Source organism: Columba livia, chromosome 1 (assembly GCF_036013475.1).
Source record: "Columba livia isolate bColLiv1 breed racing homer chromosome 1, bColLiv1.pat.W.v2, whole genome shotgun sequence".
NCBI classification, from domain to species: Eukaryota; Metazoa; Chordata; class Aves; order Columbiformes; family Columbidae; genus Columba; species Columba livia.
Genome location: NC_088602.1, coordinates 173,661,046 through 173,676,053, shown reverse-complemented (window position 1 = coordinate 173,676,053; position 15,008 = coordinate 173,661,046). Strand labels below are relative to the sequence as shown.

The window sequence follows — 15,008 nt, the reverse complement described above, 5'->3', positions numbered from 1 at the left end:
GGCACATCTCTCTCTTGGGACTTCTTAACATCTTCCTCCTTTCATTCCTTGTCCATTTGTTTTCTTGCCTAAAACTTAGGGGAATTGAGACCTACAGACAAATAGCCACAATTTTTCCCCAAGACCATTGCCTTATATTTGAGAGTGAAATCCCTCAGGGTATGCCTGACAATGCCTAAGAATTTGTTCTCTCCAGGTTTTTCCCCTCTGAAAAAAACAAAACAAACCAAAACCTGCACCTATTTTGACCCACTGGTGATTTAGAAAGTTAACTAGATGGGTTCTGCTCTTGGTCTTGCAGCAACAGGTACCTGTGGACATCTGAGGAAGATGGGGTCGTCCTCTCTAGGGGATGCCATGGGTGCTTATGGTCACAGATTTGCAGGGTCCCTGTGTAGCCACTGAATATGAGGGCTGTATCTTTTCCTACCAGAGAGTGTTTATTTATTGCACTTTTTTCTGGCCTCTGTTGGCTGCAGTCCTGGCTTCTGGGTTTGACTTGCATGCACAGAAGCCCCCTTTCTCCTCACCTCTTGCAGAGCTAAAGTTGAACAGTCCAGATGATTTATTCCTGTGTTCTCCCCCCACATGCGTATAGCCTGACCTTTCCTTCCAGCCATTTCCAGTGACTGAAAGCATTCAGTTTGCCTGTTTCTAACCAAACAACCTGGCTCTTCAGGGACTTGGGACTGGCATTTCAGCAAGTGCTGAGCATAGAGAGCGTGCAGGGATCTGAAATGAGTGACCCTTTAGTATGCAGTGTAAGATGCAGATCTGGATAAACTAATAAACCTTTATATTTGCCAACTTCCATTTAGTTCTCTGGGCTTAGACTTCCAAAAGGGCTTCCTTTGCAGGTTATAGTGTGCCCTGCAAATTGTTAAGGCTTCCAATTCTGGATCTAATTTATGGTTTAATTAATTTTCTTCTTCTTCCTGCTAGGGAAAGGTTTTCTACCCCCACGCGTTATGAATTTCCCCACCCAAGTAATCACTGTATTTTTAAAGTCTGGTAGCAACATGTTACTGTATCCTAAGTGGGTAATTTTGTAGCAACTGTTTCCTGCAGGGGAAAGGGAAGAACCAGGCAGCAGGTCAAGCAGGACGTGATTGGAGCCTGTACCTGAGAGCACTTAAAAAAAAAAGAAAGTGCCAGGACTTTTAAAGCTGAATTATGGTGTTGACATGAAAATAAAAGGATGAACACTGGCTGGGGTGGCTGTCTGGGAACAGCAAGTGATGTTAAACTCTTTGCTGGAGAGGGTCCAGCATAGGGCAACAAAGATTATTAAGGGAGTGGAGCACCTCTCTTATGAAGAAAGGCTGAGGGAGCTGGGTCTCTTTAGTTTGGAGGAGACTGAGGTGACCTCATTAATGCTTGTAAATATATAAAGGGTAAGTGCCATGAGGATGGAGCCAGGCTCTTCTCGGTGGCAAACAATGATAGGACAAGGGGTAATGGGATCAAGCTGGAACACAAGAGGTTCCACTTAAATTTGAGAAAAAACTTGTTCTCAGTGAGGGTGACAGAGCACTGGAACAGGCTGCCCAGGGAGGTTGTGGAGTCTCCTTCTCTGGAGAGATCCAAAACCCGCCTGGACATGTTCCTGTGCGACCTCACCTAGGTGTTTCTGCTCCAGCAGGGGGATTGGACTAGATGATCTTTTGAGGTCCCTTCCAATCCCAAACATACTGTGATACTGTGACCCCCCCCAATCCAAGCAACAGGGGTGCTGCTGCTTTTTAAGATGTTTCAAATTAAAGATAACTGTACAGACAGCACTATCTAGTGTGGGATGTTATAGCAGGATCTGGCTTGTGATGTCTTTTCAGGTCAGGGTTTCTAGCTTTCCCCACCATCGGCCAGGCTAAGAGCCTTTCCCTTGCTGGATCATGAAGGCAGAACACCCTGGGTGTGGCTGGGAGGCGAGGCTGATGTTGTCAGTATGTGGCCAGGCCTTTATGTACAAAGAGACAGGAATGCTGTGCTTGCTCTGTTCTCCAGGAAGATTTAGTTATTGGAGAAAATTGGCACATTCTTTCAGACTTCGTTAATAATTTCCAGTGGGCGCAGGGGGCTGGCTTTTGCTCTTGTCCTTGCAGAGCTTTTGGCAATACAGCTTAAGTGCTGTGTTTCTTTTTTCCCCCTGATCTCAGCACTTTCTGGGGTCAGTTGGGAATCTCTCTGCTTCCTCTTGAGACTGAGCTGCTTTTCTCTGTCCTGTGTTTCATGGGCAGGTGTCTGGTGCAGCCCAGCCATCCACCTGGAGATCACCAGCTACAAGAAAGAGTTTCCTTTCCCCTTGCTCTAGATTTTGACTGTGTGGCTTGATGACATCCAGCATGGCCCTTCCCTCTCTCTGGTCTGTGTGCCAAGGTCGGCAGTACTCAACTGCCCAGCTGGCTTTTGAACCACAAAATCTCAGCAGTTCTTCAGTTTGCCAGCTTTTGGTAACTCTTTTACCAGATGCTTAGCTTTGCCATGATTTCCCACACAGAGGAGCAATGGAGAACTTCCCACGTCAAGATACTTTGTATTTCTGGGTTATGCCCTGTTACATCATATATCAAAAAAAATCTGTCCAAGAGTGTCTTCTGGTATTCTCCCTCCTTTTTGTTGAGATCTGTTCTCATGCTGCAGGCAAAGCGCTGGGAACATTGTAGAGACTGAGGCAATGTTTTCAAAGCCTGGAGACTGCAAAAACCTATTTTGAGCCATAACAGATGCTACTGGACATATGGAACAGCTGAGGGGACTTGCACTGCAACTATAAATGTTCTGTAGATCTTTATGTCCCTGACTCAGTGGGTGTTTTTTCTGTGGAAACTGGGAAGGGGAGAAAGGGATGTGAATGCAAATCACTAATGTTCATGACCCTCCTGTGGAAAATTTACCACAGGGAAAGGAGAACAGCATATCTTTAGTGGGATAGGTCTCATGGTGACCAAAAAGTAGCCTAAAAAACAGCCCAAACAGCCCTGATGTAGGAAAAGGGTCACATTGACCCATGGCTAAGTTGAGACTGGAGCTTTTAAAGCTCTCTCCATAAATTTGAAAATCCCAGGCCAACATGTAAACTCTTTATTGGTGTATTTTATTGTCTGCAATACTTCTGTCCTGAAGCAGTTTTGGACTCTGTGAAAAGTCTGGTCAATGGTTCTCCAACAGTAATTCCACAGTCCCTTGTTCCTCACATGTCGTCTTTGTTCCCTGCCTTCCCCTTCCTTCCCTACTGCTGCCTGGCAGTCAGTTTGCACTCTTTCACACTTCATTTCCCTGTAAACCTTTTGTTCCCCTGCAAAGTTTCCCAAATCCCAAAGCAGTGCTTCTGCCAGCACTGCTGTCCCTTCCCACTAATGAGCAATGGTAATTGCTGTTATCTGCAGGGGCTTTTCTTCTTCCTTCTGGTTTCAGCTCACAACTGGGTGCTATGTGGTTGTTTTCTCTCCTCCTTCCAGCACTCCTCCAGCAGAGTGATGCACATACACACACAGACTTTACACACTATTTTGAATGCAGGTATGTTGCTCACAGACTGCATGAAACACAAGGAACTGGAGGAAGATCAGCGTGCCTGCCCACTATGGGACCTTTCTCTTCCAGCTACGATATGCCTGGCTCAGCTGGCAGTCAGGTTGGGCTCTGTTGGCTACAAGTGAACCCCCTGGTTCAGTATAGCGACTTTTCCCAGTTCACTGCTGGCTTAATGGCAAATATCAGAGCATTACTTTTCCTCCTCTCCCACTTCCTATAGAGAAGAGAGAGGAAATGTTTCATCTCTGGTGCCTCATACCACAATGTGTCAATTAGCTAAATGATCATCCAGGTTTAATCCCAGATGTGTGTTCCCAGCCTGCCAACATATTGACACTGTCTGCGCCCACACACAGTGATCCCTGCTCCCACCGATGCTCCACAATGCAACATCCCCTGAGAGCAGCTCCACAATGTCAAGGCTGCATCCTAAGCCGTGTACCCAGCTGACTCGTCAGGCTGCAATGTATGTACAGAGTGCTGCAGCGTGCGTAGCTTTCTGCAGGTTTGCACTGCAGGCCTGCTGCCTGCTCAGCCAAGAAGCTCAGTTTTGCCCCTGCTCTGTTTTCCTCAGCTCTTGCCATCACCTCTCTACCCCGTGGCTGTCCAGATTTTCCTGCCCTCAGTCTATCTGCGCAATCATTCCCATGTTTAACTGGGTGCTCAGTGAGGCTGTATGGTATTATACAATCACATTGTCCTGTGTAAGCCCTTGCTTGCTGCTGTCTCTGTTTCTGTGCATGTGTATTATATATAGTTATCATCAAAGCAGGAGGAACAGCCATTGGATTATTTAAATCTATTTCTCCGCTCTTCTATTGCTTAATTTTAATGGACCTTAACGAGGACATGCTGGTGCATCTCAGAACTGTGGTTGGTGATGGTGTGCAAATCAAGCCTATATTTAGCCCATACCACCGACTCATCAGCTGCATTTCAGCTGGCAGCTCACCCGGGACTGACTTCTTCCTGAAGAGCATTTCAATGTACTATGGGGAGTGCCATGGCCTGGGGGTTTCCAGTAAAGTTTCTGCTAAATATTGTGGAAAAGAAGGCTCTGTGGATGGGAGTGGTGAACCTTGACCTCTTAACTCACTTGTAGTATACGTCTTTAGTTTTACTAACTAACCTGGTCCTGGGGTGAGCAAGACTTGAAGTCCTGGCCACAGATGGAGGATGATGTTGATGGAAGAAGGTATACTCTAAATACAGACCATCCCTGACCTGTGAGCAGTATTTGCATGGGAGAGGCCAGGGAAGAAGGCATTGAAAACAAGATTGGGCCTAAAAAGGAGCAAGAGGCTGATGGCCTGTGAGAGGAAGAAAGTGAGACAGAGTGAACCCTTGGTGGAAGAAGGAAGAAAACAAAGGCAGGGCAGATTTATTTGAGGGGGAGATAAGGTGTTATACACTGCCACATCCAACTGCTGTGTTCATATCAAACAGCCACAGTCCTTGCCCTAATTCTCTGCTGGAGCTGTGGCCAGTCCTGCACCCATTGCACACCAGAGTGCAGGGCAGAGCTCTCAGATTTGCCATGGTTTGACGCCGAGGCAGAAGTAGGAGGACAACAGTTCCAGCCCAGAGCTGTGCTGCACTGAGTGATGCTTCAGCTCAGGTCAGTGTTAGTCTGAGCATCTTTGATGCACATACTGCTCCATGGAGACACGTCCAAGGGCTGGGCACTAATTTGGGCCAAAGTCTACTCCATAGAGGTAGGCAAAAATAATTTTTCATCTTCTCCCTATTTTTGGTCACTCTCATGCTAGCTGGTTCCTGACATAAATTCCAAGAGATGCAGAGTTATTTGAATTTACAACCTGTAGCAGCTGAATTGTTTCTGTGCTTAAATTAGCTGGAGGTCAGCAATCTTGAAACTTTTACTGTGTTACCCTCTCTTCCCCTCTTCCCCTTTGCACTCCTCTGCAGAAAGAGCAAAGTACAGTTACACTGTTTTTGTGAAGGAAGTCCTTGGTGATTTGGGGGAATGATGGTCCTGCCTTTGTGTCCTGTAAGGAGAAAAGGGAGTTATTTGTAAGTAAAAGAAAAGGGAAGGATGAAAATAAAAGGAATAAAAGGGTAAAAAATTATCCACTTTCTTCTTCCTCCAATAAACCATCACCTCAAAAGACACAAAGATCTAAGTGCAAGAACAATACACAGTGTCTCTGCAGTGCTGCATTGCCCTGGCAAGAAAGACCCAGGAAGCTGCTTAGGGAGGAAGGCTTTGGGCCACGTTCAGGTGAAACATCAGCCTTTCCTTTCTGTTCCTAATATGCATAAGCTGCTGGCAAGCGTGGCTGTGCTTAGATGGGAGTGGGAAAAACAGAGCTGCTGGAGAGAGCTCATTCAGGTTGTGCCCATGCCAAGGAGCATGTTTGAACAGAGTCCCGTGGGGCAGGAGCCGCTGAGCTCCAGGCTCAGCCTGACAGAGGCAGGGTGAGATTTGTACATCAGGACTGGCACATTGGCCTTGGTGGGTGAGATGTGCCTAGGGAAGAGGTAAAACTCCATACAGAGCTAAATTAAAATCTGAGCTCTCTGTTGCCCAGACACAAAGAGGGATGGCAGGATGCAGAGGGTCTCTGCCATGGTTTGTGCCAGTCGGGCAGCGCTGGGGGGAAGAGTTTGCTGAGGCAGCGACTCCTCCGGAAAAGGAATTATTCCTGCCCCCTGCCAGCACTTCATGCAGATCCAGGATACAGCTCCCAGAAGTGTCCCTACATACGTTAGCAAGAAGGCAACGGTCTGTACATTTTGCAGCAGGAACAGGGTGGCATCTCAGGCAGCACTGGGCTGTGAGCCTGGGGTGATGGACGTCCTGAAGGGAAAGCTGTGGAATATGGTGCTGATCAGTTAATCTGCTGACTGCCGGGGAGGAGGTTGTTCTCCCTGACTCCCAGGAAGCTTGCAGGCGGGACCCAGGACTGGAAGCAGGCAAACCACAAGCCGCAGGGCTGGTGTGATGTACTACAGCACAGCCCTTTTCTTTACAGCATCCTCATTGCAGGGACAGCAGACCGGGAAAACTACAGCTCCCAGCACCCTTTTATGCATGTCCCTGCAAACTACAGTTCCCAGAACGTTTTAATGAGCCAGGGAGGATGTCTGTGGAAATCAATGCCGACGATTTTTGCATAACACCCGGCACCTCCAAAGTCCTGGCCAACCCTTAGTTAGTGGAAGTAGGAAAAGAGGAAAACTCAGGAAGCATCAGCGCCGTGGAGCTGTGGTTTATCCCACTCTTAATAGATGTAGCGATATCCCTCAGCACTGAGCACCCTTCCTTTCCTCCGGACTCTCTTAGTGGTTCCAGGGAGGATCCTCCTCCTCGGGAAACCCGGCTGCTGCGGAGGGAGAGGCGGATAAACTACAAATCCCGGCATCCCCCGGCAGGTAGCACCTGCGGCAGTCCCTGTACGACGAGGGTGGGTGGGGGGGATGAGGATGAGGATGGAAGGCGGGGAGGAGATGCAGGGCGCCGTGGGGCTGCGCTCCACCTGGGACACCCCACTACCCGCTGGCACCGCGGCCAAGTGGGTGAGGCTCAATGTGGGGGGCACCATCTTCCTCACCACCAGGCAAACCCTTTGCCGGGAGCAGAAATCTTTCCTGTGTCGCTTGTGCCAGGGTGAGGAGCTGCAGTCGGACCGGGTAAGGCAGCTGGGTTGCCTCCCGCACCATGCCCGGCCGAGCAGGGGGAGGGCTGGTGGGATGCAGGGATGGAGCTGAACCCCGGCAGCTGCAGGAGTAACTGAGCGAAAAATGCATCCTCTTTCTCCTTCCTCTCCTTCCTCTCCCGGAAAGGATTTCCCACCTTGCTGTGTTGTAGCATGTCACCTGTCTTGTGGAGCTGAGGAAAAGAGAGGCCATGTCCCCTCCACCCCTGCTCTCCTGCCTCTCTGGCACTCCGCATCCCCTGGGTCCCAGCTGCATCTGCCTGACTCAGCCTTGTCCCCTAGAAGGGGACTCTGCTCCCTGATGTCAGGCTTTTATGCACAGTTGCAGAAGGAGGCTGAGGCCTATTTTTTGGCTTTCTCTGCTGTGTTAGACCATTCTGAGACAGGCATGCTGAGCATAACAATACAGGAGCTAAATCCAAGCTAGCTGGACTTGGATAGAGGCTTTCCATTGTCCATTCCAGGAGAAAATTGCAGATTTTGGTGCCATTTGCCATGGGGGTGAAGCCTGTATAAAGTCAGAGTTCAACCAAAACTTAAAAAAAATCTGTGGTTCTTTCCCCAAAACCCCATGGTGCTTTGCAAAAAGGCCTGTTCTTCACCTTACCTAGGGGTGCAGGTCAAGGTGTCCTCCTCCCTGGCTGTGCTCTTGCACACTGGGTGGCTCTTATTCTGTGTAACTCCTTGTGCATACACGTGCTTTGGGATCCTTATACTTTGGTTCATCATCTTCCTTTGGATCATCTCACAAAGCAGTGACAGTGGCATCTTCTTCCACTGGAGAACTTTGCTATATGCACTAAGTCAGGGGTGTCAAACTCATTTTCACCACATCAGCCTCATGGTTGCCTTCAAAGGGCCGAATGTAATTTAGGACTGTACAAATGTAGGAATAGTAACATTTATACAGTCCTAAAATTACATTTGGCCATTTCGAGGCAACCACGAGGCTGATGTGGCCCCCAGTGAAAATGAGTTTGACACCCCGGTCTAAGTGGTACCATAGAGGAACTGAACCATGGGCAGGGCCCATAGTTTCCAAGTAATCTTAGAAACAGTAGTCATTTTTGCTTGGCTTTGTGTTTTCTTGTAGTCTGGAGCATTTGAGGATTTGTTACAAGTTTCCCATGGGATTTTTCTCCTCATAGTCTATCTCTGTTGCTAGGATGAGACTGGTGCATACTTAATAGACCGGGACCCCACTTATTTTGGACCCATTCTGAATTTTCTCCGTCATGGGAAGCTAGTCCTGGATAAAGATATGGCTGAAGAGGGTAAGTTTTGGAGCTCAGAAACTTCCCATGTAACATCGCTACTGGAGCCAGAACATAGTAGGACTTTTTGTTGACCCTGTTGTCTTTCTTTGTTCTTCTGGAGGCTGGTGTGGGGATTTGAGAGGGCTATCCCTGCAGGTCTTGGAATGGATACTGAGGGGATTCAGAATATGTGGGAGAAGTATCCTACAGATGTTGTGGCTTAACAACTATTAGTTCAGCAGAGATGTCACCGAGACAGAAGTAGGCAAGATCTTTTAGTCTCAAAACACTGTTTTATTCCTTGTTCCTGATCCACTTTTAACCAGGCTTTGTGACTGAGTTTTCTGTTGATGACTGTTTCTAGTTAGGAATGAAAACCCAAAAGACCAAACAAGACCAGGCTCATCTCTTCTACTGACTGTAATAAAGACCATCATTAATCAGTGATACACAATGTATGCTACTTTTACTCTGATGGGCTGTGGACTACAGCAATTCCAATGGAACAAGCCAGCCAAACCAATCCTTCATATGAGGCTGACAGGAGGTCCAACAAGATAACTCAGTAACATCATCATGGTGTTACCAGCCAGCAATCCCCAATGTTTTGTTATTTTTTGGATGCTAGAGTCTAACAAGCATCCAATTCCAAAGACAGGCTGCACTGTCTGGCCCTTGCCAAGCACAGTTTCTGCATGTTCATTAGTTTTCTTGCCCCCCCCCCTACATATTTTTATCTAATGGAACGAAGTTTTCTTCAGAATTGACCTATGAGTTATAATTCCAAAAATATATCTAAGCAATGGTACAAAATTGTAATAAGCACAATTCTGAAGTGTTTCCTACTTGCCATTGCTGGTAATCCTGAGGTTGGATGGGGTTCACCTATAGGGTTTAACATCAAATCTGAGTCATAAACTGGAGTCCCATTCACAATTTAAAGCTGCCTTTCATTGCTGCCCAAAGGTTCAGGCTGGCATGAAGCTAACCCATTAGGCAATTCACAGCTGAGTGAGGGACTCTGGAGGAATCTGAGTGTGACAGGTAGAGAAGGATCAATGCCCACCCCTCCAGTGTCTGTGTACTGTCCTGGGGACATGTGAGTGTTTTGGCTCTGAGCCTCCTTCCCCTGACTGACCTTCTGGGAGCCCACCTCCCTTTCCCTGAAGGCCTGTTAGCAAACAAGTGAGTCTCAGGAGAGGTGATGGATGCAGACAGTACAGAGGAAAAAGACTGAATGCTTCTCTGTTTACCTACTTCGGGATGAAGCACTGGGAAGCGAGTGAAAGATTGTCTGAAGTCATACAGGGCTGCAAATGGGTGCAACTCCAACTGGCCCAAGAGGAAAACTGGGATTTTCTAGGGTCTTTTAGTGCCAAGGTCAGAACAATTTGTGGTCAAGAAGGTGGCCTGAACAAGGTGATAACTACTGGTCATTGAGAGAGGCTGGAGCCTACATTTATTCTCCTTGGCCAGTAATTTGGGAAATGTATTAGCAGTCCTTGGCACAAGCCTCCACTGGCTGTGCCTGTTTCTGTAGGTATCATAAGGAAATTGGAGTGAGCATTAGAAATGCAGTGCAGAGAGCCAGGTTTCAATTTTCTGGAGTAATAATTTCAGGTGACAGAAACCTGTTAAAAACTGAGGCTAGAGTGTCATTTCTCCCTCTGCACCTCGGGAAGCTCAGAGCTGAACTTTTTCAAGCCAAAAACCAAAGACAGGCTGTTAATTTTCCGTCTTTGTGGTCTTTCTGTCTTTCTTAGGGGTTCTAGAAGAAGCCGAGTTCTATAATATTGGCCCTTTAATCCGGATAATCAAAGATCGCCTAGAGGAGAAGGACTACCCAGTAACTCAGGTATGGGGAGAAATGGCAAGGAAAGATAGAGTGGGGCTGGTGAAGGAGGGGATGTGGAAAGGGAGAGCCAAGTCTAGAGGGGAAACAGTTGGGAGAAGCAGCAATGAGTGGAAAGAAGTAACTAATTAGAGTTTATATGCTAATGTCTGCATAGAAAAATCTTGCTAGGGACAGGCTACCAGTATTTCAGTTACAATAAACAAGCAACAGGCTTGTTTTTCAGCCTCAAAGGTAGTGCTGGATGTAGCCCCTGAAACCAAACAATCTCCTCTAGCAAGAAGAAGCAGCCAGCTGGTTGCTGTGGGGTATGGAAGGATGTTTGTGAGGAGAATGGAGGTGTCATGGGGAGGAGGGCTCTGGTGTGGGGAGTCCTAAAAGTATAATCACAGTGGAGAGCATGGGGAGACCTGCAGGGAAACCTGGAGGGAACAGATGAATGGATGTCTGTGAAAGAGTTAAATGCAGAAAATGAGGCACAAGGAAACAATCCTGTGGCACAATCACACTTTGTCCTGGCCAATAAACTTTAAAAATCTGTCTTCTTGGAATGATGACTGACATCTCACTCTTCACCAGGTATGCCTTCAGGTTGTAAGCCTCCAGCAACAGTCATTTTGTGGTGGCAAAACTCCATCAGCATTTGTGGCATTTGCATAAATGACTTTGTAATGACAAATGCAAACTCCTTGTTGAAAGAGCCAAGTATCTTCTGGGAACAATGCAGGAAGCTCTTAGCTTAGTCCCTCCTCTCCAGAAGAGATACCATTGTTTTTGCTCCCCATGACAACATAGTAGAAATTTGGGTAGTGGTTTGCATTCCCGTTTAACCTGGGACATGGGGAAGAGGACATGTCTGTCAAGGAAGGGTACTGCCAATTCCTTCTGCAGGGTGCAACAGCCTTTAGCATTTGATTATTATCAACATGCTCTGTAATTTTGCTGTCAGGTGCCTCCTAAGCATGTCTACCGTGTGCTACAGTGCCAGGAAGAGGAGCTCACTCAGATGGTTTCCACCATGTCAGATGGATGGCGCTTTGAGCAGGTACGGAGAAGGCAGAAGAGGCTGAGCAGGAGTTGTCTTTTGGGGGAAAAATAATGGGTACCATACAGTCACCAGGCAAGGCACCTTCCCTTTCTGAGAATATTAGGTCAGTCATTGATGGTGCTGTCACACTGGCTCTATCTTGCCTCTTCTCTATAAGTTCAGAGAATGCTGTGTGAGGTTAAGCTCTTTCGCATCCTGACTGACTCTTCTCCTGCTTCTCTGTGCTGCCTCCTCAGCTTAGTTATGAGGCCTTTCTATTGGGGGTAGGGATTGTACTCCAGGCTGCATGGTGGGCTTTTTGTCTTACATGTGCTTGTGATTCTTGTTCTCATCTTCTCTAGCTTGTGAACATTGGCTCATCCTATAACTATGGCAATGAGGATCAGACAGAGTTCCTGTGTGTGGTCTCCAAAGAGCTGTACAACTCATCCAACGGCCTAAGCTCTGAGCCCAGCCACAAAGCCAAGGTGAGACCAACTTTGCTATGGCTCTGCTCCCATTGCCCTTCACTCTTGTTTACTCCCTTTTCTTTCTTCTCTCCACTGTGACTGTGGGGCACCTCGGTGACTTGTCCTGGTGTTCAGCAGCGTGGCATTACACCCATGGCCCAAAAGGAGGACTGCATGTGTTGAGAGTGCTGGTGTCTAGCTGTGTGTGGCAAATTGCTTCAGTGAGTGACCCTGGCACTTCTCATGCTACTCTAACATCCCCTTCATGCCTCCTCATGACCATGCTGTGTGTCACTCTGCTGCTGGGGTGTGATTTCCCTGGAGATCTGGCAATGTTCTCTTTCCTTTTGCCGAGTCCCAGCCTAAGGGGCAGATCACTTGCTCCCCTTTTGAGGTAAGGACAGAAACGTGTGACAGTGCATGACATCCTGTAGGCACCTAGGGTACAGTAAAGAGCGCTAGTGACTGATGGCAGTTGTTGGACAGTGGAAACACAGCACTTATAAGTGGGTTAGACAGCCCTGACCTCATGCTCCAGAGGAAGACAAGCCTCGTTGCTCCCTGATCCAGAGCCATCTTGGCCATGGGGAAACGTCTCTTTTTATTCCAGTGTCATGACCATTGCTTTATTCCCTTGTGTGTCAGAAGGAACTGCCATGGCTCATCTTGCAAGTATCTCCACTCTTTCTTCCCTTTGTCCTGCATGCTGGGCCACAGAGCACAGAGGAGGACCTGGAGGAGGAAGAGCAGGAGGTGGAGGAGGAGGCAGAGGCAGAAGCAGAAGCAAAGGAGAAAGGTGCAGCAAATCCTTGAGGAAAATGATAAAAATAACCCCTCAAGCATAGACCCGTCCACCTTTCTGGTGAGAACTCACAGCTAGTGGAAGGGAAGGACTAGGACAGGAGTGGGGTGTAGGGGCAGTGCTCTCCAGGAGCAAGAGTCTCTCTGGAGATAAAGCTCACAGGATAGAACTGTTACCATGGCTGCTGTTTTGTATTTTAAACTGTTTGATTTATTTGTGGTTATATTTTTATTTGCACATTGTCCACCTGTTCGGGATTCCACTATAATATTTCTTCCTCCAGATTCTCCCTCCTGCTCTCCTCTATGCCATCCCAGCACTGTCACCTGCCTCCCACCCTGCCCCACTCCCCAGCCTCTGGCATCCTTCCCTCTGTGCTCTTTGCCCCCCAGAGCTCAGTGTGCTCCCTGCCCGGGGCCCTGTCTCTCTCTGCTCCTCACTTTTCCTCCTCTGCAGGTATGTTACCTGTCCACACTCTCAGCTGCTGCCAGCCTGAGCTCTGCATGAGTGACTCACTCCCCTCTTGTGGGTATGGCCCTGGTTTGTAGCGCTTGGGGAGGGAAAGCAGGTAGGGGATGTTGACTCATACCTGAGGTGGCTTTTCTGATTCCCATCCTATGTGTGCCTTCACCCACCAAGCAGGCCCTACTGCTGTGGACCAGAGGCTCTGGCAGCAGAAAGGAGAGCGCAGCTGGGAGAAATGAAGAGAGGTGGAAATGAATGCAAAGCAGGCAGGGGTGGCACGGGGAGGGGGGAAAAACTGCCACGTGTCTGCCTGACACGCATGCCAGATCGCTTCTGCAGACTGCTGGCCGCAGCTCCTTTGCCTGCCAGCCCCAGAGTGGTTTGCAGAAGGTAGCCTGTGATTTTTCCCCTCCCTGTTCTCACTTCCCTGGGTTTTTCTCCTGCTGCCTCTGCCCGGGTGAGAGCACAGTGGGAGAGGGTGGCAAAGGCAGAGCGGAAGCAGCTGGTCCCTGCTCCAGATGTTCTCACAGCTGTGTGTGAAATGAGCCTCTGTGCTCAGCCTCCTGCTCAGGAAGGCTGCCTGCCCTGCGTGCATGAGGCTGGGTACAGACAGCTTTACAAGGAAGGTTCCCCTCTCATACTGGAAATCTGTGGGGCTGTTGTTAACTTGGAGGTTCTCAGTGCTACTCTTTGTTCTGGTGGAGAGCCCCTATTAGCTGTCTGATATCCTTCTCAGAGCCTCCTTGTCCATGGCTGTGGGACCTGTGTGTTATTCTCCTAAAAGTCAGTGTATGTTAATCACATGGACTTTTCCTTCCTTTTTCTCTGTTCTCTCACCCTCACTCCTCACATCTTCTCTTTTTCTTCTGTTCTTATGCCCTCTGTCATTTCCCTTTTCCTGTTCTCCCGTTTCTCACTCTCCCCTCCATGCTGAATGACACCTTCTTTTCTGCCATTGATTTTGTTTATCTCTTTCTCTTTTCTTCTCTAGCTGTTACAAGCCAGAGGTCTGAGGATGTGACCTTGACTCTCCAATCCAGCCTTTTATTTTTTGGTTTATATATTTATTTTTGTACTGCAGTGCACGTCAGCAGCTTGTCCCACAGTGATGCTCCCCAGCCCCCTTCACTCTTCACAGGCAGCCATTCTTTTTTACAAACTCATCTTGGAGGCCTGAGCCTCAGCCCTGGAGGAGGCAGATGCTCCAAGGAACCCCTGAGCTGCTGTAGGGGCTGGAGCCCACGGCCCCTCACTGGCAGGCCGGCTTTTCTTAATGTCACAGTGGCCCCTGCTGGGGACATCAGTCATCAGCCACTGCAGCTGGCAGTCTCTTCCTGAACACCCTGGATGCTACTGGGGCCCCGGGGTGGTGTCCACTGCAGAAGCACCAGTCCTCACCCTTTGGCTGTTGCAGGCAGCTGGTCTGGGATTGTGGGCAAATGCAGAGCCACTGCCCTTTTCAGAGACACCCACACTGTTCTTGGGGTGCCCCTGTTCTGGGTATCACACTCCTTGGTGCCTCTCTCCCTCCCTGTCCCCCAAAGCAGCTCCATGTGGGCAGGATGAGGAGGAGATGGGCGTGATGCCCAGGTACCGAGAACACGCTAGCACCTATGTTGTGTCAGCCCCAGGAGATGCCTGCCTTGGGGAGCGGGGTGTTTTCCTCACTGCTGTATCTGAGGACACCAGGTTGTAACTCCTGAATAAAATTCACAGTCCATTCCTCCTTGCTGCATCTCATTTCAAGTGGCAGAAATTTGGTGCTGGTAGAAGGAGGTGGGAGCTGGAGAAGAGGAGCTTGGATTCATCATCTGGAGCCACCAAATGCAGCTTGTGCTGTGCTGTTCTTCTGGGGGCTGGAGATTCTTCCCACCGCATCTGTGCTGCATCCCCACTGCAGGCAGCTGGGCTACAGAGCAGGT

The 15,008-nt window shown here is 48.6% G+C and overlaps 1 protein-coding gene across 5 annotated transcripts; it reads left to right on the top strand.

Annotated features, from left to right (window-relative positions):
* Positions 1–6,963: 6,963 nt before the first annotated feature.
* KCTD17 (potassium channel tetramerization domain containing 17) lies at positions 6,964–14,812 on the top strand. Of its 5 annotated transcripts, none has more exons than XR_010469352.1 (7): positions 6,964–7,188; positions 8,380–8,488; positions 10,234–10,325; positions 11,272–11,367; positions 11,712–11,837; positions 13,078–13,189; positions 14,078–14,812. XR_010469352.1 is itself a non-coding variant. In XM_021282381.2 (7 exons), exons 1-6 carry the CDS (start codon positions 6,976–6,978, stop codon positions 12,630–12,632), a joined length of 732 nt encoding a protein of 243 aa, XP_021138056.2. In that variant the 5' UTR covers positions 6,964–6,975; the 3' UTR covers positions 12,633–12,681; positions 14,078–14,812. The 5 variants fall into 5 exon arrangements, 4 of the variants coding, with proteins under 4 accessions (XP_021138056.2, XP_021138058.1, XP_064903897.1 ...); XM_021282381.2 differs by lacking the exon at positions 13,078–13,189 and adding an exon at positions 12,537–12,681; XM_021282383.2 differs by lacking the exon at positions 13,078–13,189 and adding an exon at positions 12,465–12,681.
* Positions 14,813–15,008: the final 196 nt, after the last annotated feature.

Bases quoted from the DNA above. Each gene is read 5' to 3' on its own strand.
- KCTD17 (XM_021282383.2), top strand. From the start codon at position 6,976: ATGAGGATGAGGATGGAAGGCGGGGAGGAGATGCAGGGCGCCGTGGGG. The intron at 7,189-8,379 runs GTAAGGCAGCTG...CTCTGTTGCTAG, and splicing joins AGGAGCTGCAGTCGGACCGG to GATGAGACTGGTGCATACTT. The intron at 8,489-10,233 runs GTAAGTTTTGGA...TGTCTTTCTTAG, and splicing joins TAAAGATATGGCTGAAGAGG to GGGTTCTAGAAGAAGCCGAG.